At 42.3% G+C, this 27199-nt stretch overlaps 2 protein-coding genes, 2 non-coding genes and 1 pseudogene across 17 annotated transcripts in view; all 5 read right to left on the minus strand.

Annotated features, from left to right (window-relative positions):
* Positions 1-1431: 1431 nt before the first annotated feature.
* On the minus strand, positions 1432-1642 carry LOC119517410 (annotated as a pseudogene).
* A 3180-nt stretch (positions 1643-4822) lies between these two features.
* On the minus strand, positions 4823-7460 carry HAX1 (HCLS1 associated protein X-1). Its single transcript, XM_037825885.1, has 7 exons — positions 7313-7460; positions 6537-6796; positions 6181-6368; positions 5680-5731; positions 5427-5533; positions 5225-5315; positions 4823-5080 (listed from the first exon to the last, which is right to left on the minus strand). Exons 1-7 carry the CDS (start codon positions 7363-7365, stop codon positions 5001-5003), a joined length of 831 nt encoding a protein of 276 aa, XP_037681813.1. The 5' UTR covers positions 7366-7460; the 3' UTR covers positions 4823-5000.
* A 598-nt stretch (positions 7461-8058) lies between these two features.
* Positions 8059-27199, minus strand: part of UBAP2L (ubiquitin associated protein 2 like) — a 40941-nt gene continuing 21800 nt past the window's right edge. For 4 of the 14 annotated variants that reach the window (XM_037825876.1, XM_037825871.1, XM_037825873.1 and 1 more), the window contains 16 exons: positions 26198-26396; positions 24984-25261; positions 24647-24819; positions 23422-23611; positions 22649-22703; positions 22109-22283; positions 21686-21758; positions 20451-20646; positions 20282-20370; positions 18668-18721; positions 17965-18046; positions 16748-16965; positions 16181-16286; positions 11637-11704; positions 10478-10675; positions 8928-9153 (listed from right to left, as the gene is read on the minus strand). In XM_037825876.1, the coding sequence (XP_037681804.1) occupies positions 9058-9153; positions 10478-10675; positions 11637-11704; positions 16181-16286; positions 16748-16965; positions 17965-18046; positions 18668-18721; positions 20282-20370; positions 20451-20646; positions 21686-21758; positions 22109-22283; positions 22649-22703; positions 23422-23611; positions 24647-24819; positions 24984-25261; positions 26198-26396 (2250 nt within the window). In that variant the 3' untranslated portion in view covers positions 8928-9057. Of the gene's footprint in view, positions 8463-8927; positions 9154-10477; positions 10676-11636; positions 11705-14378; positions 14779-16180; positions 16287-16747; positions 16966-17964; positions 18047-18667; positions 18722-20281; positions 20371-20450; positions 20647-21685; positions 21759-22108; positions 22284-22648; positions 22704-23421; positions 23612-24646; positions 24820-24983; positions 25262-26197; positions 26397-27199 lie in introns of those variants that run through there. The other 10 variants (XM_037825880.1, XM_037825878.1, XM_037825872.1 and 7 more) reach the window with 4 other exon arrangements.
* Positions 18124-18258, minus strand: LOC119528374. Its single transcript, XR_005215678.1, has one exon. It is a non-coding gene; the product is annotated as a small nucleolar RNA SNORA58 (small nucleolar RNA).
* On the minus strand, positions 22995-23131 carry LOC119528375. The gene has a single exon (XR_005215679.1). It is a non-coding gene; the product is annotated as a small nucleolar RNA SNORA58 (small nucleolar RNA).

Consider the following 27199-nt stretch of genomic DNA (forward strand, 5'->3'; position numbering starts at 1 on the left):
CCAGCATAATGTATTATACTTTTGGTTAGAGCAATATTGTACTTTTTATGATAATATTAATGCTATTCAAAGGTGAGACATACAGTATAATGTAATTAGACTCCATATCTTGTACACCCCCTCCCCATGGAGTTAACATGGTAATTGTCTGTTTCTGTTTGCTTAGTTTTCTAGTAAACTTGTTCAACTCCAACTCACCTTCCCACAGTTGGGAAAATCTTTCAGTAATTAAAAAGCATCAGAAAGTGGTTAAAATAGTAATTTTTATGGTGTTTTACATGTTACCACTGTAAAAATAAAAATTAAAAAACAAAAACTCAGGTTTTTCATCTTTTCAAACCATCTCTCCTGGGCCTTCTGATATCTGCAGTCTGGACTACTTGCTCTAACGCACCTCTTTGCATTATTCTGGGGATTCTCTTCACCATTTTTGAGTTTTCCAATGACGTTTTCCAATGATGAAAGATCTTTGAATAGAGCTGCACTTCCTCCAGAATTTTCCTAAGAATGGGTACATAAGAGACAAGTGTTTGGGACCTTTCATGTCTAAAAATATCTTTTTTAATACTCTAACATTTAATTCCTAGTTTAACTGGGCATACAATTCTAGATGGCAAATATTTTCCCTCGGTATTCTGAAGTATTGCTCAACTGTGTTTTAATTTGTGTTGCTATTAATGTTTGAAGATATCCTATTCCTTATCCTCTGTATGTGACACATTTTTTAATTTATTTTTTCTTTCTAGAATCTTTTAGATTCTCCTCTCTGACTCGTATTCTTAAATTTTACATGATGTGCTTTGGAATGAGTTTATTTTCATTTTATTTATCTAGCACATGTCCTTTCAGGTTGAAAATAATATCCTTCAATTCTGGGATTTTTTTTTAATGGAACATCTTACTTTATTATCATTAATGTAAGTACCTGGTGTCAAAGAAATTAGGACAATTTTACAAACTCAGAAATTTTGTAGCTTCATGAAATTTACATTTTACTGTAAGGTTTTATATAACACTAGTTCAAATGCATTTCTCTACATGAACTCTAACCCTGCTCCTTTGGAATTATTTTAATCATCCCTAACATGTATCTTTACCTAACAGCTTGAACCTAAACCACCAAATTTCAAACGACTAAATTTTAGATGAGTCAGATAAGAAAGTCATCAGCTAATGACTGGGGCTGTAAACCTCCAACGAGACACTCTGTAGAAACGTTTCTTCTGATACAAGAACCTTCAAAGAACAAGGACAGGAGTACAATAAAAGAAGCTTCTACAGCTTGTGCCTCCCATGGTCCTTAACCTCTGACAGATACAAGTTGAAGTATCTTTCCTGCAAACTAAGTGGGTCTCCAGTATTTCCATCTAGTTGGGCGTTAAGAAGAGATAGACACATTATTATGTAAACACCATCGTGGCTCTGGTTGTCTTAATTATGTCTGAAGAGTTTAATACCATTTAAGTCCAAAGTTGGAAGAACACATAAACTGGTACAGTAAGTGGCAAGAGCAGAGTATAAAACGCACAGGCTGGTTGTGCCAGTGCAGCCCTGTGGGAGGTTTTCAACAGGCTGAGTAGAGCAGCCAGGCTGAAGAGACCAGTGGGATAAGGACAGTCAAGGTAGGGAGAGACAGAAACATTCTTTTCTCCCACTTATTAACCGCCACCCCGACTTTTTGAAAAGCATATAGCATTAACCGAATTTAATTGTGATTTTTAAAAATTATGATCTATTGCTGCCATTTCTTCTTCCTTATTTTAATGTGTCATCCTAGCTGCCTGTGTCATCATATTAGGAATGCCACCAATGATTGGATATGCTTTCCCAATTCTTCTTCATTAATCAATTCATTTGTTGACAGCTGCTTGGAGAGTGGGCACGTCAGGAGCTCCAGCAGCGCTTTAGCTCCCATCTGCCCGCGGCCCCAACCCCGGACACCCACGGGAGCCCACGGAGGACGGCGCGCGCGTCCCCGGGGACAGCGCTTCTGGGGAGCTGCCTGCTCACGGACTCCGCTCAGCACCTCTACCCGTCGCCAGATTCCCGACCCCCGCCCTTGTTCCACCGCTTCCTGAATTATTTTATTGAAAATATCTGCTATTCTACCTTTCTGATCATTTTCACTCCTATTTTCTTTGTCTTTCTGGTCTACTTCTTTTGGAGATGCCCTCCACTTTGCCTTCCAAGTCTTTGAGTTTTTCATTTCCATCTTTTAAAAAAAAATAAATAAATAAAACAAAACTCTCCAAAACTTTTAGTTTGTTCCTCTTTGTTAGTGGCCTTTCTCAGATGCCTGGTGACTTTTGAATCATTCTAAAAAGCTGATGGAAAATCAGTTGTATTCCTATAAACTAGAAAAGTTAGAAAAGTTAGAAAATAATAAAAAAGGTGGTGTCTTAGTTTTCCATGACAAATACCACACAATAGGTTGGCTTAAACAACAGGATTTCAGACACCAGAAGTCCAAATCAAGGCATTGGCTAAAAGCTTGCTTCCTCCCCAGGTTAGTAACATTCTGACTTGCCAGCAATCTGTGGATTCTTCTGCTTTCCTGTTGGTTACATGGTCATGTCCTCTCCTTTCTCTTCTGGGTTCCCTTGACTTCTGGATTCTGGCTCCTGCCTGTGGTTTTACAACGGGTTCACATCCACAGGAAGGTGGATCAAGACCAAGAACATGTCTAAATTGGGGTCACATAATACAATTCACCACAGGAGAGAAGACTTGTCCTGCTAAATAAATTATTTAAGTGTTATATTGCAATAAGATTAATAGAAAGAGTTGGCACTGGGACTTGTGTATAGATGCTATATACAATGGGACAATCTAAATGGAAAAAAGTGGAAATGGTCCTGTGAATCATACCATATACAAAGATAAACTCCAGGTTGATTTAAAAACGTTAAATGTAAAAGGCAAAACTATAAAACTTGTATAGGATAAATTAGGTGATTATCCTTTTAACTTTGGGTTAGGGAAGATTTCTAAAAGACACAAAGCACTAACTACAAAGGAAAAGTTAAATTTGGCTACAATACATAACTTGTTTGCAAAGATAAAACAGAGTGAAAAGTTGCCCTCCCCCCTACATGGGACATGACTCCCAGGGGTTTAAATCTCCCTGACAACCTGGGACATGACTCCCAGGGATGAGGGTGGACTTGGCATCATGAGATTGAGAAAGCCTTCTTGACCAAAAGGGAAAGAGAAATTAAACAAAATAAAGTTTCAGTGGCTGAGAGACTTCAAATGGAGCTGAGAGGTCATTCTGGAGGTTATTCTTAGGCATTTTAGAGATATCCCTTTTTAGTAGTATATTAGAATAGCTAGAAGGAAATCCTGAAACTGCTGAATTGCAATTCAGTATCCTTGGTTCTTGGACAATTGTATAAATATATTGCTTGTACAGTGTGACTGTGTGATTGTGAAAACATTGTGCTCACACTCTGTTTATCCAGTGTTTAAAAAGTTGGACAAAAAGTAAATGAATAATAGTGGGGGGAAAGGAATAGGAAATGTTTTTGGGTGTTCTTTCGTACTTTTATTTTTATTCTCATTTTCACTGTTATTACTTGGAGTAAAAGAAATGTTCAAAAAATTGATTGTGGTGATGAATGCACAACTATATAATGATACTGTGAACTGACTGTACACTTTGGATGATTGCATGGTATATGAATGTATCTCAATAAAACTGCATTAAAAAAATAGAGTGAAAAGAATAAAAATGTCATTACTATCATCTCCTCTCCCCTTTTTAGAAAAATCCCTTTGTCATTTTAGTGAGGTTCTCAGAGGGAATGGAGCTAAGAACATTGTAAAATCTGCCATCTTTAACCACAGTACTTAAAACTTTTTTTTCCTAGACACCCGGGAAATTTTAAATGAACAAAATGTTTTATTGGGTTAAGAACATGAAATTGTATCATGTATAATTTAATTTGTTCAAAATTATATTACTTATATTACATTTAAAAATTTTAATTCAGAACATTACAAAATAACTATTTTTAAATATAACAAATGGAGCACACAAGCTACTGACTGCTCCTGTCCTCCAACTTGCTGGGGTTACTCTTTAATATTTAAAAAATAAAAAGACTCAAATCACTGTCCCACATAATGTAAAAGCCTCTGCCCTCCCTGATGTATTACACATTCCTTGGAAAGGACTTATGACTTATGTTCTTATAACTGATTCTCCTATCCTCTAGTTCATAATGACTTTTCTATTTTGCTCAAGGTTCTTCTTTGGACCTGGTGTTCCCATCTTTTCATTTATTCTCCTTACTCCTCCCCCTCTGTTTTTCAGCCCTCTTCCCCCAGGGTGCCACCAAAGCTTCAACTTCTCTTACTCCTCTTTTATAAAAATTTTATTTACAAACACGCCATATCCACCAAACACATACTCCCCTTTCCCACATTTCTTTCATCCTCTGCTAACCTCTAATTTACTTTCTGCTTCAGCAAATTTGCTATTTCTAGATATCTCTTGTAATTGACATCATACGATATTTATCTTCATGTGTCTAGCTTATTTCATTGAGCATGTTTTCAAGGCACTTCCATGTTGCAGCATGTCTCAGAAGTTCATTCTTTCTTATAGCTGAATAATATTCCATTATGTGTGCGTACCACATTTTGTTTACCCATTCATTTGTTGATGGACTAAAAACTTTTTTAAGGAGAAAGTATCGACTACTATTTGTGCTAGTTACATTTTTCTCTAACACACACTAAAGAGAAGGTTGAAGGCCAAAACAATTTGGGAAGTCCTGGGTGGTGCCAGAAAGTAAGACAGCCTTGACAAAACCAAGACTGAGGATCTAGCACAAATAAAGGTTTTATTGGTCAATGTGGATGAGCAACATACTGATATAACCCCAATTCACTGTTCCACACCCAAGCCCCTCATGTGGCAGAAGAAGCTAAGGCCATTAATGGTGAGCAGTGGGTGGGATGCAGAAAGGACCTGAAGGCCTCTGAGGGTTATGAGGCTACCGGAACCGGAACCAACGTCCTAGGAATAAATCCAAGATGGAAGAGGCATCATCCAGGGTTGGAGATCCTGGTAATTCTGGAGAAACACAAATGCATATATAAGCTGACAGAGCTGTACAGGGGCAAAAGAGGGGAACAATATTAAAGAGTAGGAGAACGAGGGTTCCACTTCCCCAGGGAGTTAAGAGATGAACCCCTTGGATTCATACTCTTCACTTACCATCTCTACGACTGCTGTCTCCTTCTTGATGGGTTACTGTAGTCTCTGACTGGCCCTCACTGTCTACAACAGTCCGGCGTTCCTCCACTGTCTAGAAGGAGAAGCCCCCATGGCATCCCTAATGTCACTAAAGGCGAGTTCAGTGGTTTCTATACCCAGATTCCTCTGGTTAGTTCCCATTTATCCCTCTCTCCTAACTCACCCCATCTGGCTTAGTGATCTTGGTCACAGAGATGCTCTTGTAATAGGATTTGGGCTGGGGTTGCAGAACTGGGCCAAGGCCCTCCTGGGAAACCTGGGAATCAAGATCTGAAAGGACAGAGAAATGAAGAAACAGGGGAAAAAAAGTCCAAGGGAAAGAAGGGGAGAAGTGTGGCAACAAGTTCAGGAAGGGAGAACAGAGGGAACTCTGAGAGAACAGAGGGCTGGTGAATGTCCCCTCCCTCCAGACTCACCATTGTCCTCTCTGGCTCTAGGATGTGGGGTCACAGGCCACATATCATCAAACTGCAGAAGAAGTCACAGTAGGTGAAAAGACACCTTTTCTACCTAAAATTTGAAGGGTCACAGACCCTAAACTACCCCCAAGTTCCAAAAGCACCTTTCCCAGGAGAAAGAATTCCATTCAGGCTAGCTCTATTTACCCACCCTTCCATCCTTCCTAGCTCCTCTACCAAGAAGCTTTCTTGAATTGACACTTCCCCGTCCTCCAACAAGCCTACCTTATCCAGGAACCATCTAGACTAGTGATTTTTCTTCCTTTTTTTTTTTTTTTTGAACAGAACTTCCGTTCCCCACCAAAAAAAAGATCTTTTAAGAAATTTAATATAGAAAACAGATAAGTACACAAAGTGAAAAACCCAGGATTCCAGCCCAAATCTATCAGACTCCAGTCTTTGTACTCTATTTAGTTGTGTTCCACAGGATCTCACTTCAGGGCCAGAAGTGGTACTCACCCTATGAAAAGGTCTCTGGGAGCCCCAGTCTGGTGCTGATTTTGGGGATTCCGTTCCTGCATCACTTTCCAAGACCCCCCCAAAAATCCTGGGCTGGTGACTATCTGGATACTTAAGCATTGAGTCCCGAAGCGTTTCTCCCTCCCGCCATCTCTCACCAGGGGTCTCTGATTCAGCACCTGGAAGTTCTGCAGAAAGGTGAGAGATAAATCCTGGGGATGTGAAAGGACTTGGGGTCTTTAAACTTCTTTAGGTTATCAGTCTTCACACACACACACACCCACCCACCCAACTACCATTTTTCACCCACTAACCCACTAGAACCCATGGGTTCTCCCTGAGGAACAGTCACACACCAGGAGAGTGGGAAGGCAAGGTCCAGGCTCCCATTTCGCTGAAGATGCTATTGAAATCCCGTACTAGGTTATCAAAGCCGAAGTTATCGTGGAAACGTATCCCTCCTCTTGGGCTGAAGCTGAAGCCAAATTCCTCAGGGGGCTGGGGAACTTCAAACCTGGAGCTTCCATGGCCCCATGTGGCTCTTCCTCCTTCTTCCTCTTCCTCATCATCCTCATCTTCATCTCGAGTCATCCCTCCAAAAAAGGGATCTCTGTGGCTGGGGTTGGAGGCAGGTTGGCCACCAAGATTTTAGTACCATCAAGTACTTAAGCCATAAAATCAACTCACGGGTGGCAAACTGGGACAAGAAAAGGGGTCTGGGAAGTTGGGGAGAGAACTGGTTGTCAAATTAAAACATAAGAGCTGAGTTATTACTATTTTTTTTTTAGTTTCTGTCAGTCCTCATCTCGCGGTTCCTCCCAACTTCTCGCTGCCTTTTCCTCAGTGTATCCTCGCCCCTCCCCTCTCTCCCAAGGTCCTGTTCACTGGCTCATTGTCCTTTCCCCCAGATTCCATTGTCTTCCCCACCCGCGCCCCTGTTGCATCACCCCAGGTTGGAGACTTAGTTTGCTATTTCTCCTCCTAACGACCGCCTTGGATATTCTCGCAGGGTCTGTGCTGAATGTTGCGACTTCCGTCCTCTCCGCAGCAGTGGAATGTTTTTCCAAAAGATTGGGTGTTAGGAACCAAGCTCCCTTCAGAACCCCCTTATCCAACCCCGACCCACTCTCACCTCCGAGGTCCCGAAAAACCGAAAAAGCCCCGGAAGAGGTCCAAGAGGCTCATTTCCGTATTGGATCTCGAAACTTCAAACCCCGCCAGCAGCCCATTAGCACGGGCTAGCAGCCTGCGCTACGCTACCGGAAAGCGAGCACACTGCCAGAAAGCAAGGCTGCGATCCGGACATGCTGTCGTAAAACGACCACAAACCAGCCGTGGAACGCAAGGTGGTGCGTGCGGTCGGCTGGTCCTCCTCAATCTCGAAAGGCTTTACCTTGGCCACCTGTCGTAGACGAGTTTCTTGAGGGCAATGGGCGTATCGAATTTTTATTTTCCAATTATCACCTCCCTTCCAAACTAGATTCTTCTTTCCGTTTACCAGTCCGGTCCAAAAAGATGTTTCGAGGGTATGACTGGGTTGTATCCGGATAAAACCGCCAAAGGGCAGCGCAAACGCACATATGAACCCATCTGAGGGCGTCCCGCACCCCGGACTCACCACTCCCAGAAGCCACCTCACCCCCTTCCTCCTCCTGTTTTATTGTTTTACTGACCTGGGTTGTATAATATCAGAGGGAGAGACAAAAGGCTTTATCAAGCTCCTTATATTACTGAATTACCAGTTCAATAAAGGCACAAAGATGCATGGATTGACTTCTCTCCATCCCACCAACTACCACGGCGCTTGTCTTACAATATTTTTCAAATTTTCCTAAATTGGCTCTGTTACCAGCAGGATATAGAATTCGTAAAATAACATTGGAAGTAAAGAAAGACTTCTTTCCGTTTATTTGCCTGGACCCCTGTAAATTACATTTTGATCCCAAAGAGCCATTCCTTTCAAACAGTCTCAGCTCCTTACTCCTTCCCCTCGTCAACCAATCGCCTCTATCCCTCTCCCACACTGCCTGAAATCTGCTGTACGAGTAGCAGTTTCTGGAGGAAATGAAGATTTGTGGTGGTTCTTCCCCAGGTACGAAGCTGCGAGACACTTATGAGTGAAAAAAGGGGAATCCCCGCAAGGGCAAGATACTAGCACATTAAGGTCAGAGGAGGACGAAGATTTCATTTTATTCCACTGCCTTCAGGGCCTGCTAGACGAGGCCCAGTTGGTACGGTAATACTTATTCACCAAGCCGGTCATCGACGAGACTGAGGATATCCTAGACGGAGCAAGAATGGGCAGAGGCTGAAGGTAGAGGTTTTCTTTTTATATATACAAGACACATTAATCCGTTAAATTTGAGGACACAGTACAAAAAAAAAAAACAAAAACAAAAAACACTTCAACTAATTCATCGGACAATGCTGTTCATATTCATGACGCCGTTTTGTTTTGTTTTGTTTTGTTTTGCTAATAATAAAGGAGGAGACTTAGGGCTGTTGGGCTGATATATATTTGGGGGCCCCACCTCCCCATCTCACCCACACACCACCAGGGTGAAAAGGAAGAGGAGAAGGGCAGGGCCCAGAGCAAAGTTTCATAATCTTGAATGCAAGGGGTAGTAGGGAAGAGGAAGAGGAAAGGAAGGAAAAAAAAAAAAAGGAAAAAAAAAATACAAATCCTATAATACATACACCCGGGTGGGGTGGGGATGGGATGGGACAGACATGAAGCTGAGGCATGGGGAGCTCCGCTGGGGATGGAGGGCAGCGGAACCCCCCAACATTCCTTTTTCTCTTTGATGCTGTTCCTTAGTTGCCAGGCTGAGAAGCCCTCTCAGAAGATGGGGCTGGGAGAAGAAGAGGGCCAGGGCCTCAGTTGGCCCCCCAGCTGTAGCTGTTGTAGGCAGACTTGTTGGTCTGGGGCTTCTGCGGGATGGAGCTGGTCTGGCTACGTTGCCCGCTGCCCGTCTGCAGGGGAATGGGAGGATCATGGGGAGGAAAAAGGTGTCCAGTTAGTGGGACAAATCTGTGAGATCTTCACCTGGAGATGTGGAAGTTGTTTTACTGTCCCATTCCCCTTGCTTAGAGACTACTCGGAAGCTCAACCATGGAAAGTTCTGATCCACCTAGCTGCTACAGCCCCACTCCAACAAGCACGAAGCCCTTTCAGAAACCTTGAAATAGGGGAAAGATGAAAAGTGGGCAAGATACTTTTGGAGACAAGATAGCAAGTCAGTTTCTACTTATTTCCAGTTCTAACTTCTCCCTCATCCCATCAGACACCCCCCCCCCCCCGCCCCGTGAAAAGGCTACTATTTTCTAGAGATAATTACAGCCTCTTGGAGATGAGTGATCAAAAGGTGATTTCATTTACACGGATCTCCTCTGTGAATGCCTCTATTTGGAAATCTGTCTTTGAAGGCAAGAAAGCCCCTAATTTAGCTCCTTAACCACCTACAATGGAGAAGAGTCTTTTACTCCATCCCAGGCTCCCCATCCCTACCGTAAGTCACATCTGTGAGCCCTTCCCTTTTCAGGCAAGGTAGGAGAGAAAGTCTGAAGTCTTGGCTCCAGATGCTACCCCAAGAATCCTTTCCATTTCAGTAACCAGGTGTTTTCCAGAGTTGGATTAGAGTAGAAAGAAAAAGAAGGTGCTGAGGAAGGGAAGGAGAGAGGAAGGGGAGGCCAGAGAGCTCAGCAAGGTATTTGTGTTTGTGTATCCCAATTTGTGACTGTGCAATCTCTTTTCTCTTCAAGTTCCCTGAGGCTGTGGAGGTGAAATAGGGACTGAAAGGGAGTTAAGTTGAAGCATATTATTCAGTTTCATTACTTGCTCCTCCTGTTGGCACTGGCAAGAGAGAATCATCTGCAAATATGGTAGCTGAGGGAGAACCACAATATATGGAAAATAAAGGGACAAACTTTGAAAATAGAGCTCTACCATTAGAAGGGAAAGCTATAATGTTGGGGCAAAGGTGAAGGCTAGGAGAGGTAGGAGGGGAGGTATGACCCAGGTCTGATGGGATAAGGACAACTGTGCCATGGGAGGAGGCAGAGAAAGGCATCAATGGAACTGGACAAAAAAGGTTTCAATCTGGCCCCTTCTCTGACATCTTCTTTGCTGGCCGCTTGTGTTATGTGTGCTTGTGTCTGTATGTGCTGTGTGCCCATGGCTGGCGCTGGGGAGGGATTTGGTGAAAGTGGTGGTGAGGAAGGGTAACAGAAGGAAAGGGGAGGCAGTTTTAAGGGATATGAAGAAAAGAGGAAAGGAGAGAGGGAAAAGGACTATTACCTGGCCATCCTGCTGCAGGTGATGGTGAAGGATCTGGGAGTGCGGCTGCTGATGGGGGGTCAGAATGTGCATAAAGGGGGCAGGTGGATAGGCAGCAGCTGTGGCCGGATTGATGGGCCCCCCACTTCCCAGGGCTGAAGGCAAGTTGAAGGAGGCAGCAGGAGTACCGGAATGAAAACCTTGTTTCTCAAAGGACTGCTATCCAGGAGAATGGAGGAGAGACAGTAAAAGGGATCAGGAAAACTTACACTTGAAATTTCTAAGCCAAGCTCCCTGGACCCCAGGAAAGCAGCATCATGTTATGGAAGGAACAATGTACCTGAAATCAAATATTCAGGTCTAAGTCCCAGCTCTGCCCTTAATAGCTGCATGATTCCTGGGCAAATTATTCAATTTCTCAGCCTTGGTTTCCTCATATAAAAAATGAGGATGCTATCGACCTATTGAAGTCTTGGTTGTAAGGGTCAAATGAGGATGAATGTGAAAACATTTTGCAAAATCTAATGTCATATAAAAACATAGTGAAATCTGCTGACTTCTTTTAGCCACCTCCATCCATAGAGTTGGGTTAGAAATTAGAACTCCTGGATATTTCAAAAATGCGTACACACTGAGGTATCTTGAGTGTTGAAGGTCTTGGCCATGAAGCCTCCCCTACCCCCCCCCATTACTTTTATCAACCTTTTAATAATCTATGTAATGGGGAATAAAAACCAAACACAAGTTAACACAAACCTTGTGCTAACTCAATATGCCCTCACTCTTTAGTTATTGGGTTGTCTTCTTTCCCTCTCTGTTATATATTTACCCACAAAGAATGGGACGAACCAGTTTCCCTTCATTCCATACTCAACTCTCCCAGAAAATTATGAAAAAGGTTGGGGAGAGTAGGAAAGTTAAGGGTAGGGCCAGAACAGCTGCAGAGTACATCACATGACAATTTGCCACACCTCACCTTCCGATACTGTTAACATTTCCCAGGGGGCTACATTTATTCTTAAAGAAACAGGTCTAGAAGAGACCAGGCATTTTCTAGTAGATGGGTTTCCTGACACTTCTCCTAGGGGTGTTCTTATTCACTGTGCTTCTATCATTGCAACTCCTCCTCCTTTATGTCTTTCTCTCTTTTTTCCCCTTCTGTCCAGAGCCAGGCACCTACCTGGGTTTTGGAGTACACAGAACCCGAGATGTCTGGCACGCCCGTGTTACTGGAGGTGACTGATACACCTGGGGGAGGAGGAAACAGACAGGAGGATTAGCTCAGCTAGCTACCTGGCCCCTATCCCTAGGTGGAGGTGATGTCTGCAGCCTTTCTAGCTATATCACTGAAAGGTTATTTTGGTCTGTTTATCCAGCTTCAGGTCACTCCTGAGAGATAAGAGCTTATGACAGAAAGGCTTCCTAAGGGTTCTCTCACCTTTCCCAGGTGTGTATGGGTACATGTGTGAGTGCAGTGAGTGGGGTTTTTTTGTTGTTTTTTTCTCCCCTGGGGGTGGGGGTGGGGGTGGGGGGAAGAAGTAGGTATAATCAAACCTTACTAGCACACACAATTTTCAAAACACTTCTATACCAAAGTCCAACAGGAATGTAATGAACTTTTAACATCTATTTCAAATCTACCCAAACTCCACTCAATCTTGCTCTTGAAGGCTTAGGTGGGCTGGCTCTTTCCATTCATGAAGAAATACTTTTGGGCTCAAAATCCATGCCACCAGAGTAAGGAAAATACTAGAGCAGCAATCCAATTTAATACCCAAGAGTAGTTTCATTCTCAGAGCCTCAGCTTACTTAAATCCAGTTTCTCCAGAGTCTTGGAAGTGCTAGGTTACATATTTAAGATTTGAAGGGCTGATCCAAAGATTAAATTTCCAATTAAGCCTAAGCACCGTGGGGGGGGGGGGGGAGGCAGGCAGGTAGAACACAAAATCCAAATGTCATTTTCACAATTTCAGTTTTTCCATGAAATAAAAGCCCTAACCAAACCTGCATGTTTGCTGTTGAAAAAACTTACTACTACCATTACAACTTTAAGTAAACCAGAGTAGTACAACTTATTTTAATTTGTACTCCTCAACCTGAAATACACATTACCATAGTCTCACACCTGGGGTTGAGGACAATGGGCCAAGGAGACAAGAAAGGCCTAGAAGGGCAGCTTTCAAAAGTTAAGCCCACCTTGGACAACCACTCTAAAATCTTCCCAATAGAAGAGGCATCTTAACCTGAAAATCCCTCCCACATTTGTAAGTGCAGATGGGTTCCAAGGAGGAGCAAACACCAACTAGGAAAAAGTACAGTCAGAACCACAGAAACCAAGCATGAGAAAATACTTTCCCATCTCCAAAATATCAACTCTCTACATTTTAAAGGCACTGAAGTTACTGGGGACAATACATGAACCTCTTAAAAGGGGCAAACTGGGTTTTGTTTTTTCCCTTCCCTTTTCAAACCCCAGGTGTCCATCTGGGAAATCACTGGGTAAAAGGCATAACCTGAAGATCAATTCAACTATGGAAAAAGCTAAGCTAATGAGATTTGTGTGGAAGGGTTAGGAATGAAGGTGAATAGACAGGATATAAACAGAACATTCGAAAGGCAAACCAAAAGAGAGAATAATTTATCCTTACTGCAGAGCCTCAGACAATGCTGTCACTCCTTGGTGAAAAAGTGAGGGTTGGTTACCCACACAGGATGGGAGAAATGGCTAACTGCATTCTCACGCTGGGCAGTAGGAGAGAATTTGTTTCCAGTATGCCTCTATCTGGTCTCCCTCTTTCCAGAGGCTAGGCTAGCTAAAAACCAGCTTCTGGTCCAGAGGCCCTAACTTGGATATGCAGTTGAAGGGACTGGAAATGCAGGAAGAACAGAACATTCTGTGTAGCAGCTATAATAGTGTCAGTGTAAACATTACAGATCCTAGAGAATAATGGGGATTGATCCCCCTACTCCTCACCACAGTTATTAGATCTTCAGGCTACAGAGCTTTCTTGCTTTCCTTCCAAAGTCAACACTCCCTTACTATCCCTGACTCCTGGAACAGTGAAGATCATACCAACACAATGTGGATAGTAGGGAGGGGAAACAACCAATCTCTCTCAGCATGGCAGCGTCTGGGAAGATTGGTTACACTGCACAGGAAAAAATGACTACAGAGGGCTGGGAACAAATACTAAGAAAGCTGAACACGGGAGCTTCTAATTAACCATGGGCACTGGTCTCACTGTCCAAGTTAACTCTAAACAAAGGACTAATGGTACTAATGGTGAACTAGTTGGACTGAGTGGGGATTTAAAATTTCTGCAATCCAGGAGATGTCTGACCAAGCTTCTCCCACACATCCTTTGCAAAACACTAATAATCCACAATCCCCACAATCTCTGAAAAGCTCTCAAGGGACTAAGAACAATGCTCCAGGCTAGCATAGTTTCCACAAAGCCTGAATCATCAACTAGCTGGTCAAGAATAACTATATCAGATCTCAATCAGCCACCTGGTCTTTGGGAACCAGATGTGGGAATTAAGACGTGAAGATATTTCCCTAACAACAGCTCTTGATACCATCTCTTTTGCCTTTCACCATGACGTGACACTCTAAACTTTTTGTCCTTTTCCCTTTGCTTATGTCAGAGGCAAAGGTAAGATCTAAATGGAAAAGTGAAGAGAAATAATAAGCATAGGGAATCATGGATTTCTACAAATACTTTCTTCACCAACCATTCAACAGGCTGGAAACTGAGGCTGTTCCCCACCCCCACCCCAATAAAATCATCACATACTGAAAAGTTAACCAGTTCTTTGGCTACACTGGAGTTTGATTGGAAAAGCCACCCACCACCCTTCATCCACAGCAAAACATTGGCTCCTGTTGTCCAGAAAGACATGCACGGAAAGAACGCCAGAGTTAGCTAAAGAAATACCACAGTTTATTGAAGACTACAAATATTTTTGTTACAAGTTGAAACTACATGCCTTCCAGAAATCAAAAGCAACAGCAGGTGTGTGCATTGATGCTTCGGAGGTGCTGCACCACTTGAATTCGAAATGGGTAAGACAGGGTCAGACACATGGGGGAGAGGGAAATGGGGAAGGGCAAGTTCAAAAGCCCAGAAGGTATCCACCAACTCATTTCCCCAAGCCACGCAGGCCATGGCCTCAGCTCAGCAGGCTCTCCTCAGTGGTCTGGTTTCTGAAACAAGACTTCAGTGCAAATTTATACACACACACAAACACAGCCCCCAGCCATGGGCCAAATTAGCTCTCAGCCGTCCAGAAATGCTTGTAAGGGGGTGGATATTTTCTTCCTAAAAGGAATCAAATACATAAAAATAAATGAATTTAGAGGTTGATGAGGAAGGGAATGACAAGAGCCCTCTGAGGGGTTGGGAACTGGGGGTTCTCAAAGGGCTGCAATAGGAGATTTCTGAATTAATGGACATAAAAAACTAAGTTTTTCCAGAATCAGGTATGATAGTCTTTTATATTATCAATCCTAAAATTCTTGAAACTGGCCCAGCTAAGACTTTAACCTACTGTTCTCAAAAGGAACCATTCCAAGTCAAAAAGCTTATAATCCTCCCCACCAAGGATTAAAGTAGCTTTTGCTTAGTGAGAGGGGTGCTTTCAGGAATTAAATCCCAAAGGGGTATCTTAGGATTTCTTTAGGTTAAATCTTGGCCCACTCTAAGTCAGACAGCATGGCTTAAATCTCCATCTAACTATTAGTTCCTAAGGCCTTCTGTGCTTAGCTCAGACAGCTTCCATTATTGAAAACCTTGGGCAATTTACCCACCTGGAGACCACACAAAGGTGAAGATCACAGATGCTGCTCCATCCAAATCACCACGTGGCTGTATCTGAGCTGAGAGCTTTGAAGGGGAACCTTAAACCCTCTTACCCCCACCCTATATTCACCCATAAGTAACTGAAAAAAGTAGATGAAATTTTTTTATTCAAAGACGCCTTTCTTGCTCCTGATCCTCCAAAAGTGGAGGGTGGATATCAGGTATGGGAGCCAAGGATAGGCAAAGTATCTTTTAATTCAGTACCCTTTCAGGGTTCGTACACTTTCCTCCCTGTTGTGAGATGTGCAAATGGGCTTTGAAAAAGGACCAGCCACACAAATGAAAGAACCACTGAAAGTACAACTCTCCCAGCTCAATCAATTCTCATTCTATTGAATAGTCATGCCTATTCCACATCTTAGGTCTTCTAGCTAGGGAATAAAAAGGCAACCACAAAGAGGTATAAGCCAAACCTATCACAGCAAGCTACCCTAAGAATACACTTAACTCTTTTCAGTGACTACATCCCTTTTGTACTATCAGTGCCATGCATATTAACATTTGACTACATTAACATCTCAGCAAAATCCTCGGACCCCTTGACCAGCTTCCTGCTCAAAGTTTAGGCCCAGCTATCCTATTCTAATAGCCAAGACATGCCTCTGGACATTCATTCCCCATAATGAGTAGCGGACACATGTCGTACCCACCAAGTTCCTCTGTTGGTGCTGCTCAGACACCCAAATCAGTCAAGCATTAGCAATCGTACATGGAATAGTACGATTCCATGTACCAAGGGGATTGGTACATTGGTACAATTCTGCACCAAGCCCATTTTCTCAAGCACCAAGTTTTCCTCCCTGAAACTCATCCGCTATCTCCCCATAGACACCACTGCCAATCACTGCCCAGGCGAGCTTACCAGTGTTGTATCCATGAGACCCATATCCACTTGGCTGTTGGAAAGGGGTGGCCGATGCATTCACACTGACATTCACACCATGCTGCTTGGAAGAGGTAGGAGCCACCTGAAGAGCAAAGGCCAGAACTGCAGTCAAAAGGCATCAGGCTACCATCTACCTACCTGTCCTACTCCAAGGAATGGGCATTCAGATGGTTTCCTATCCTGATGTAGGCTGGCTAAAGTCTATTTAGTGAAATGAATTCCTTACTGAGAATTCTAGAATTTACCAGTGAAGTTAAAAAAAATGGTAGTTTGGAGGAAGGGAAAGGGGCAATGGCAGCAGGGAATGAATGAAGGTCTTAGGGAAGCAACATTCCCCATATGACTAATTCCAAGAACAGGTTAACCCCATCCTAATGCCACCAATCCCAGTCCTATTCCCTCTACCAGTCCAGAAACTGGCAGAGGTGGAAATTGTTCCTCCTCAGCCATTACTGATGAGTCACCTAGCTTTGAAAGCAGCTAGGATTAATGTCCAGGGCTAAGATTCTCCACCACAAGGAGAAACCAAGACCAGGTACTCACAGGGAACACAGCAGGCCCATACTGGAAGGTGCTAGGGAGGCCCGGGACCCCTGTGTAGTATGGCAGGCTGGTGTAACTGTAGCCAGGAGGCAGCGCCGGGTTCAGGAATGTCTGCTGCGTGGTGTGGTGAGTCTGCGTCTGGTTCTGTTGGGGCTGGGCCAAGGTTGTGGCCGGAGCTGGGGAGGAGGCATCCCCACGGCCGAACTTTGTGAGGTCACCTGTGACAGAAGAGGATAAATGTACCTGCCACTTTTACCCCCCACACCAATATAGAATTACCTCTTCTGGTTTCACATGTTTCCAAGAGATCTTATTCAAAGATGGTTAAAATTTATTTCTAGAATTACACTTTCCTGCTACGTTTAGCATTGCTCAGCAGACAATTAGCACAGTGCTAATCAAGGACTAATATTGAATAACCATGTAAACCCTATAGCAGGGATAGGCTCCCAGAATAAAGCTCCTAAACAGTTCTTTTGTCTACCTCCCATTCTCTGTAGCTACCCTCATTCCCACCAATCCACCCAGTGGTGGGAATGCCCATGATGGACTTCGGAAATTATAAGACAATACAATACTAGGCCTATCAAGCCATAGCAGAGCTGTCTGCTGAATTTCTATGAACGAAAAAAGAAATGGGAGGGGACATCTAAATCTTCCCCTTTCCCAAATGAGACAACTGATATGAAAGCATTTTATGAACTCTAAAACATGAGACAAATATTGATAGTTACTATTACAAGGGAAACAACCACAGAGATGTCAGAAATGCAACCAAGAAAAATATGAAGGACAACGGCAGGTCAGAGAAAATGATTGGCCAACTGGGTCAGTGGTAGGTCAGGCAGAAAAAGAAGTCAGAAGATGCAGCAAGGCAATGAGACTACCACTGTAAGTAAAGTACAGGAGCAGAGATAACATATGAAGGCCAGGACAACTGCTGGACTTCTCAGCCAAAAGAATGGCTGAGAAAACCAAGTGCAGATGTCATCTGGAAATCACAGGCACACAAAAGAATATGGAATGAGAAGGAAAAAGCTGCAGGACATGCCCATCTTTAGCAGGATTCCAAATCTACTGACCCTGACTCATCACATCCATTCTCTACTTCTCCTAAAGATCTTAAGGTGAAGACTAGGCCCCTTCCTTCTACTAATCAGGTTTCTGCCACGAATCCCATCACAATCTCCCTTTGTTTAGCCCCACCCCAGTCCTACCAGAATAAGGATTGCTGGCCAGGCTACCATCCCTCCCAGTCAGCGGAGTGGTAGGTGTGGGGAATGGGATGCTGTAGTAATCCTGGAAGAGAAAAATATCAAGAGGTTCAATGTTACTCATTCCCCATCATGATTAACTCCACAGGGTGAGAAGCAGAAGAATGTTGGAGCACTGCAATTTATCCAGCCACTGATTAAGCTGGCTAGAGCTGGCACAAACACTAATTACTATAGCATATGCTGTCCCCCTTGCCTGGCTACAAGCACAGTCAGGCAAGGTCTACTTGTATGCTCAATGGAGAACATATCAAAGACCATCAGGGATCAAAAATATCCACAACCCTGCAGATAGCATTCCTACCCTAGTGATCTATGTCAAGCTTATTCTACTGAGATAAAAGATCTTTCTGGAATTCAAAGTTCTTGAGACATAGAGAAAGCACCCTAAGAGTTCTAATCAATGGGACTACAGATTAGGTTAAATTTTGTTTACATCAAAGATTCCACAACTCTGATATTTTAAAAAGTTACCTTCTATTAGAACCAGTCTCCCAAACTCCTATTCTAAGTCAAAGTGTGTGTATGGAGGGATAGCTTAGGAAAGAGTGAAGCCTGTGATTTATCAAGTGAACATTCGAGTTAATCCCCCCAACCTTAATTTTCAGATCTTTCTTTTCCAAAGCTCTACCTCACATATACTCACCAAAGGAAATCTTGTCTGAAGCATCTGCAAGTCATCATAACCATATACTTGTGGCTGAAAGATACAGATATGTAACAATATTAATGGGGACTGGTGCTGATGATAGCCAAGTCAAAGACCTAAGAGGTAAGATAAATCAACAGATTATTCATACTTTATTCTTAGGAAGAACAGAACATAGATTATTTCCTCTAGTTCTCTTTAAAGGGGAAGCAGTGAGGTACAAAACGATGAAGTAATTCATGAAAGATTTTGAGGCTTTCCTCAAGCTACCGACTTGTGATTCAACTAATGTGGCTCCTGGGAAGCAGTCGCAGATTATATACAAATAGTGTGCTTTATTTTCTACTCTACTAGTCTCTGCCTCACACAGACTTCAAAATTTCACTTAAAATTTATCTCTTCCAGAAAAGATTTACATTTTACTTTCACTTTCTCCAACATTATTAGTATTATGGTAATTTGCTGTTATTAATATGCATAAGTGCTATTTGGGTGTTTCATCTGTATGATGCTCATCTAGACTCACTCTCCGTTAGGCCAAGAACAGATATCTTTTAAAAAACTTTTAGTAAATACCTTTCATTAACAGGCACTGAATATATGAAGCTAATAAGAAATACACAAGGGCAAAAAGCTACTCTTGCCACCTATTTTCAGAGCAGTGCCTAAGTCAGGGAACTTTGCTCTGACCAGGTCAAAGCCAACAAAGCCTCCCAGAGTCAGGGAATCAGTCCAAACTAGAGGAAATAATTCTCTGAGACACTGAAAAGGATTCTAGGCAAACACTTTGGCCCTTGGCTTCTAAGGTACAGATTTTGGGTTTCACATAGAAGAGATACACAGTGAAGGGCATAGCCTCAGTTTAGTTCTTCCTCTCTAAAAAGTGCTATTTCCCCCCAAACCACCAACATTAAAAACCTGTTTGCTCAGGGACTTGAACAGATATTTGCACACCAATGTTTATAGCATTATTTACAATAGCCAAAAGGTGGAAGCAACCCAAGTGTCCCTCAACAGATGAATGGATAAACAAAATGTAGTATATTCACACGATGGAATATTACTCAACCATAAAAAGAATTGAAGTTCTGATATGTTCTACAACCTGGATGAATCTTGAAGCCATCATGTTGAGTGAAATAAGCCAGACAGACACAAGAAGAAAAATAATTTATAGTCCGCTTACTAGAAATACCTGGAATATGCAAATTCATAGTGACAGAAACATAGATTACAGGCTTCAGGGGTGGGGTATGTGGCAGGGAATGGAGAGTTATTGTTTAAAGGGTACAGAGTTTCTGTTTCAGGAGATGAAAAAGTTTTGGTAATGGACAGTGGTGATGGCATCACAATATTATGAATGTAATTACTATAACTGAATTGTACACATGAGAGGGTTAAACGGGAAATTTTGTGTGGATATATGTTACCACAATACACACACACACACACACACACACATTTTAAGTAGAAACAAAAACCTGTTTGCTTACTTGGCAGTCACTCATTTATTCTGTATTTTAATTGTACTCTTCCAGCTGAAGCCGGAGCTATAAAAAGATTAGCCACACAACCCTCATCTTTTGGAGAAGATCCTTCAGTCCTACTTACCGGGTAGGCATGTAACAGCCCTGGAGCCATAATATATGGATTAGGCAACAACGGCGGGACCCCAGGAGGGAGGTTGGGAGGAGCTTTTCCTGAAAGGGAAATTATACAACAGTATATACTTCTTTCCTCCACCCCAGAAGAATACCATCCACCTTCTATGCAGGGCTACCTGAAGTTGTAGCAACTGAGCTTCGAGTCGAGGCTGTGACGGTAGAGTTGCTCCCTAGGCTGAGTCCAAGGCTACTGCCACTATTGAGACTGGAGGAGACACTGACCACTGGGGGAGGTGCGGAGACTGTGCTAGATGAGGTGGAGAAAGTGCTGGAGGAAGAATGGAGATTCGCCTCACTCTCCACACTTGTGTGCTTCAAAAGGGGGGAGGGAATGGAAGAGAGAAGAAGGAAACAGCAATTACCATCACGTCAGGAAAAATAACTCCTTCGGTTGGTTAATTTATCATTATGGCAACTTCCCAAATAAAAAGGTACCAGGAGACCCTCTGCCAAACTAGTTAGAAGGCATTACTAAGTAGTCTCCAGCTACACATTTCTCAAGATTCATCTAGCAAGGATAATAGCAGACCCACACTTCACATTATCATCATCCTGTTGTGGAAGGCAGCAGAGGGATAAGGACAAACAAGGTCTCTGAGAGTAAAATAGCTAGTCAGTGGACTGTTAATAGTTGAGATCTGAATGATAACCTAGTCTTCTCTCACAAACTTTTCTTCACTAGCTTATCCTAAGAGACCAGTTCATGGGCTAGGAAAAAGTTTAAATTCTAATTATTTTAAACCTGAAACAGTGTTACCTGAGAAAAGAGAGGCTCCGAAGAAAAGAAAGCCTCTACCTGCCCCAGGATCCTGACAAACCTGACCTATTTGCCCAAAATAGGTCTCCTTTAAGTTATTTGCCTTCCTTTATAATGTCAGCGAAATATCACAGTTATCAATTACAACAGTAAAATTAATTTTTTGACCAAAAGCTCTCACCTGGCCTCTACTTTCATAAGGATGTTCAGACACTGACTATTTTCAGGATTCATGTTTCACATACCCCAGACCAAGGAATAAGGAAAGGCTATACCAGTTAGAAAGGTATGTGCTTGCATAATTTATTACAGCATACAAAGGCCCACCCATCTTCAGGGAAAAAAAATTCAGATAAAAAAAGAAAGAAAAGCCACTTTCAGGGATTTAAGAATGGCCCAGAACTCTACTCCTGGATTTTTCTGCTTCTCTTGGTTTCCCAATATCCTTTTGCTCCTTTCCCATGATCTCAGATCAATTATCATTTTGCCAACTCATGAAGAACTTTTCAAGAATCCTCTCTTGGGAGAATCCTTCATTGGAAAGTTACTAAGTATAAGTAAACCACCCTCCGCTTCTTCCAGCATTACTCTTACCAAAAGAGTGGATGTCGAAGTGCGCCCAGAAGATGTTGACGATGAAAGGGTATTCTGCTGAGTAGATAACGTGCTGTAAAGAATGAGTCTGACATTAGCCATAGTGCTATGGTATCTACCTCACCTGGATCTTCAGTGAAGAACACAGGTAAGGAAAAAAAAGCAGAATATGGGACCAAGGAGGCTTGAGATCATATGGTAAACATATGGCCAGCCAGTGTAGTGAGTAGTAAAAGCCAAATGTGGATATTGAAAATAGAAGACAAGCCTCCTCTGCCTTCACTTCCCACAACTTTTAGGTCACCTACTTATGACAAAAGCAGGGCTAATGTGACCTCTGTCAAGCAGAGAGAATAAGACAGAACCAGAGAGTTCTGTTATTGCTACTCACCAACCCCAATCTCCACCTTCACCCAAAATCACCTGCTGTGTGGTGTGGTGGTAGTATTTGGAATTTCCTCACTATGGCTCAAGCCACCCAAGGAAGATGAGTGCTGATTGGTTGTTGTCAGTAAGGAAGCTGCAGATACTGCTTCACTGAGAGGGGGGATGCTAGAAGTGGAAGGTGAGTCAGATTTCACTGCAGAGCCTGTAGCACCTGGAAATGAAGAAAAAAAATTCAGCTCATCAAAATAAAGGGGTATTTGTAAGAAAAGTGAAGAGGTGGCTATAGTCCTAGGCTGCCCTAAAGACAAGAGGGGATTATTGAATAATGGACCCACTGTGTTTAAGAAAATTCCAAGAATTTCACAACACTGTTCTCATTTGTTAAATGAAGGGAATCAATGGAATGATCACTGTTTTGAGAGAATTTGAAACTTAGGGTGGTTTGAGATTAAGCAGCAAGGTAAAAACCAAGGTAAGACTGTAACCAGATGTTCTTATCTTTGAGCCAGAGCTCTTTTCATTACATCTAAGAAACAGAAAAATATAGACGGAGGAGGAAAAGGCCAGAACACTCACCTTCAACAGATTGTGTGGTCTGTAACTGCGTGGTCTGCACAGAACCAAAGCCATTCTGGTATAAGAAACAGAAAAACTCAAGTGAATGATGCAAGTTAGCAATGACTTGGCTCAATTTCGGTCAACAAACCTTTCAGAGAGAAATTCTGTAAGTTACGCAAAGGATTAATTGTGAACTATCCAATGGAACAGACATAATTACAAAATTTATAAACAAAAACAAGATAGACCAAACCTGTATGACCCAAGGCCACTGAAGGGACGCAGCCCAATCTGCTGAAGACATCCCAAACCCAAAATAGATGCAGGAAAGGCCCAAAGTCCAAACCCAGTGATACTTGCGGTAGACTGTGGGAGTGAGACAGTTCAGCCAAACCACCCATGCTGCTGGCTGCATCTGGCAGTCACTCCACATCTCCTCTGGCATATGCTGTCCCCCTCACCAAGCCAAGACATAGCAAGGTGAGGTCTACTGATATGCACCCAGAAGTCTAGCAATCACATCTTCCAAGAAGAGAGGATAGGTACTTGAGACTGGGTCTACCAGAAACAATGTTTCTTTAGTGCAAAGAGAGTGGTTTTCTGGCCCTGAGCCTCCAAGCTTGCTGTAAAGAACTTTTATTTCACCAACCACAGAAATTTACTTTCGGGAGCTTCCCAATCAGCACTCCAAGGTTTCTTAGCAGCATTTGCCGAAAAGTACAACACAAATACCTAAGGAATTCTGCCCACTGTTCTCCTAACCAATGCCTAGGGGCTCACAGAGCCACTACCTTTGCCTGAGTCAGGTCCTTTTGGGGTGACGAAGAGATGGAGCTGGGGTACCGCCGAGTCTGTGTGGATCTCTGTTCATACAGTGGGCCCTGAGCACTATTTTGGGAGGTATAGGTTGTTGACTGAATTGGGCCACTCTGATAACCGGACTCCTGACTCTGGTTAGATGAAATTGTGGATGAAGATTCACTGTGGAGAATAAAGAGAAGAAACATCTAAGAGAAACAAAATAAAGCAGATCTACCTATACTGGGGAAACTTTGGAGGTCTACTCACTAGAGTAAGTTGATTACAATCAGAAACAACTTCTCCAGCAACAAATAAAAGAAACTGCTACAATTTTCTCCTGACAAAAGTAGGAATTTCCACATCCTATAGAGCCAGGGGTCTGAATTAAGAAAGGAGTTTAAAAACACCTTCAACCATTAAAGGAAAAGAAACACCTTTTGTTCCCCTACATTATAAAATCATAAGGAAAAAAGAATCCAGTTGAAAGGATACACTACTCCAGGTCCCTTCTATACGTCAAAACATGAACGCTAAACACAGGAGTCATCTTGTGTTCATACTAGTTTTGAAGAATTCTGAACTCCAAGCTCAACAGAGAAGCCTATTAGATTTAAGATTAATGGTGGAACTCTCCTGAGATGAGCTTTAAAAAATTCAAATGCCATGGTGGCAATTACAATTCACCAGGTCTAGGCTAGAGACTAGATGTCTGTATTTTTAAATTCTAAGGCTTGAAAAAAACAGCCTAATCCCCTGAAATTCCTCCAGGACTTTGTTGCTTAAGATGGCCTTCCTTGATAGCTACCATAGGAAGTAAGAAAATGTTTACCAGTAAGGTTTCTTTTTACTAGCGTAAATACATTATTGCTATACTTCCTTCCTAGGAAATCAAAGTTACACCCTTCTCAGGCATAAGTCCCACACCAAAGGGCGGAAAGAAAACACAACAGCATTTTCAGCTGTGTCACATACCACAATACTCTCTGTTAGAAGTACATTATATATCTCACATTCTAGAAGTACCTAAAAGGTATATTTCTATCTGTTTAGAGTTACAGATAATCCTAATAACATTTTAATACTCAACAAAATACCTGGATACTTTTCCCTCACCTGGTCAGAGGCTTAACCTCTCCAGAGTTCTAGGAATCAGCAAGAGACTTAGAAAAAGTGATAAACAAATAAAAGAGGTCTTATAGCTGATGTTTTCATTACCTGGCCGTGCTGGTATACAGGCTACTTGGAGCCTGGCTTGAAGAGGCGCTCGTGGTGGGGGTGGACTCGTAATCAGAAAGGACAGGCTCTGACCCAAACTGCAATGCCCCAAACTGTAGGTTTAGCCCTGAGATATCTGCTGACCCAGGCATCTCCACAGCCAAAGCAGGAATCTGTAAGGAGAAAGGTGAAGCAGAAGAGAAAATATCAGTTTAACCTTACTGTAGACTAATGAAACAATTTCCCTTCATATTTCTAACCTTACTCTCACAAATTCTCAATTCCCCAAATCCCACACCCTTTGCATTAAGACTGCATCTACCTAAAACTCAAGTACCTTTGAAGTCAAGGAGGCTTTTTTCTTCTGCTGTTTCAGTTTTTGCTGAGCTGGCTGAGGGCTGGAGGACTGGTTGTCTGAAGATCCAGGAGACATCTGTGGAGCCGAGGTGGATTTGCTTGGCAGAGGAGAAGAGGGGGGTGGAGGTGCAGCTGTGGATGTAGCCACTGCAGGTGGCTTCTCCTGAAGGAACACCTCCATCATGGTGGAAGATGGGGTAAAGGCCTGGCGCTTTGTAAAGGGGCTGTGTGCTGTTGAATCATTTGGGTTCTTCAAATCTACAAGAGGAAACCAAATATGTGTGAGGCAAGAAGTGCTGATGAAATGCTATTTATACTGCTCTATAAACATGAACTAGGCACTCAAGAATGAGGTCCTCTTATAGGACTTAATCTCATTCCTACAGGTAACAATTTTGGGTTATACTTGTTCCTAAGTGGAGCCTAATCAAATCGACACCATTATCCTGCCTAGGTAAGATAGCAATCTATGAAATGCCCATGTTGTAAGTAAAGGTCTTAAGATGGCCAAAACCAAGAACCCTTCCGAAAGCAATACAGGCATACCTCATCTTACTGTGCTTTGCTTTACTGTGCTTTGCAGATAATGCAATTTTTCACAAATTGAAAAGTTTCTGGCAACCCTGTGTTGAGCAAGTCTATCAGCACCATTTTTTCAACAGCATATGCTTACTTCAGTCTCTGTGTCACATTTTAATTAGGGTATGTACATTGATTTTTTAGACATAATGCTATTGCACATTTAGAGTGCATACTTACAGTATGTATAACATAACTTTTTTAACTTTTAATTTTTTTTTAACATACCTTTTATATGCACTGGGAAACCAAAAAATTCATTTGACTAATTTCATTAAGGAGGTCTGGAACCAAGCTCTCAGTATCTCCAAGATATGCCTATATATTATTTTCAAACGCTGAAGATACATCTAGGGAGAACTAAAAAAAAATCCCCAAGTCAACAGAAGAGTGCATCTATGTGTCTGGCTAAATTTGATGAGAGAGAAATACAACTTCAAATTTTTATTATTCCCCAAGTTTTTGGAGTGAGCTTGTCCGGGTAGGGAAAACCAGTATGGAAAACTAACCAGTTGGCTGCCCATCTCCTCTCTTCAGGACCCATTCTCTACTCCCTACTTTTGGCAGCCTCAAAACAGTAATGCTGAAAGAATTCAAGTCACTGTCCATCCTCACCATACTGCACCAGCGATGGGGACTGTGTGGTCGAGCCCATGTCCCAAGAGGAGGTGGTAGTGCTTCCAGATTGAGAATGCTGAGCTGCCAACTGAGCCAGGGCCTGAGCAGTCTTGAATTGCTCCAAGAACTGGGAGCCTGTGGTGCTGCCACCTTTAGCTTCACCAACATCACCAAATCCTTTCCCTAACATGCTCACCTGTAGATCAACACAGAGATTAGAGAAATCTACAGTCAGTAGTCTTGTTCAGTTACTAACAAAGACTCTTAACCAGGGTGAGAGTCAGTAGAGATCAGAAAAGTAAAGAGTGTTACCAGATTGAGTATATAGCATAGCCCATTAGAACATAAGCTATGGAGTTACACTGTCTAGATTCATATCCTGGCTGTGTAACCTTGGAAAAATTATTTTTAATCTCTCTGTGCCTTAGTTCCCTCATCTGAAAATAGTAATAAAAGTTAATACCTCATAAAGTTGTAAGAAGATTAAATAAATAATGCATGTAAAGTACTTAACATGTGCCTAGCAAATGGTAAGCACTCAAAAAAATAAGAGCCATTAAGACCTATAACATTACCATCTCTTCTTCCCTCCTCCTTTGCAGGGATAAAATTCTAATGACTGGAGGATTTTTCCTCTATAAAATTTTAAACCAACCAATATGTGATTATTTAATTCATATGGAATTGATAAAAAAGTTTTACTTTAGCCGCTAAAGTCTTTCCCCTTCCACTAAACAACTCAAAAGAACCAAAACAACTAACTAGAACCTCACCTTAATGCTACTAGTAACTCTAGAATAGAGGCAAAGAGAAGTTAAAGAGCTGTCCCAACTTCTGCACAAGATAATCAAATGAATCAATATGATTTGATTGTATTTTCTGTGTATATCCAAGTTCTATAGAGTAATCACTGATTGATTACCAAGCAAAATTTACTGAATGTGTTTTGAGGTTTCTCCCCATTTACCAGTACCAAGTAAAGCTGTCAGCCTAGTCCAG

The sequence above is a fragment of the Choloepus didactylus genome, chromosome 2 (assembly GCF_015220235.1).
Source record: "Choloepus didactylus isolate mChoDid1 chromosome 2, mChoDid1.pri, whole genome shotgun sequence".
In the NCBI taxonomy this organism is placed as follows: Eukaryota; Metazoa; Chordata; class Mammalia; order Pilosa; family Megalonychidae; genus Choloepus; species Choloepus didactylus.

Bases quoted from the DNA above. Each gene is read 5' to 3' on its own strand.
- HAX1 (XM_037825885.1), bottom strand. From the start codon at position 7,365: ATGAGCCTCTTGGACCTCTTCCGGGGCTTTTTCGGTTTTTCGGGACCT. The intron at 6,797-7,312 runs GTGAGAGTGGGT...CTCCAACCCCAG, and splicing joins GGTTTTTCGGGACCTCGGAG to CCACAGAGATCCCTTTTTTG. The intron at 5,534-5,679 runs GTGAGTCTGGAG...CTGTCCTTTCAG, and splicing joins TAGAGCCAGAGAGGACAATG to ATCTTGATTCCCAGGTTTCC.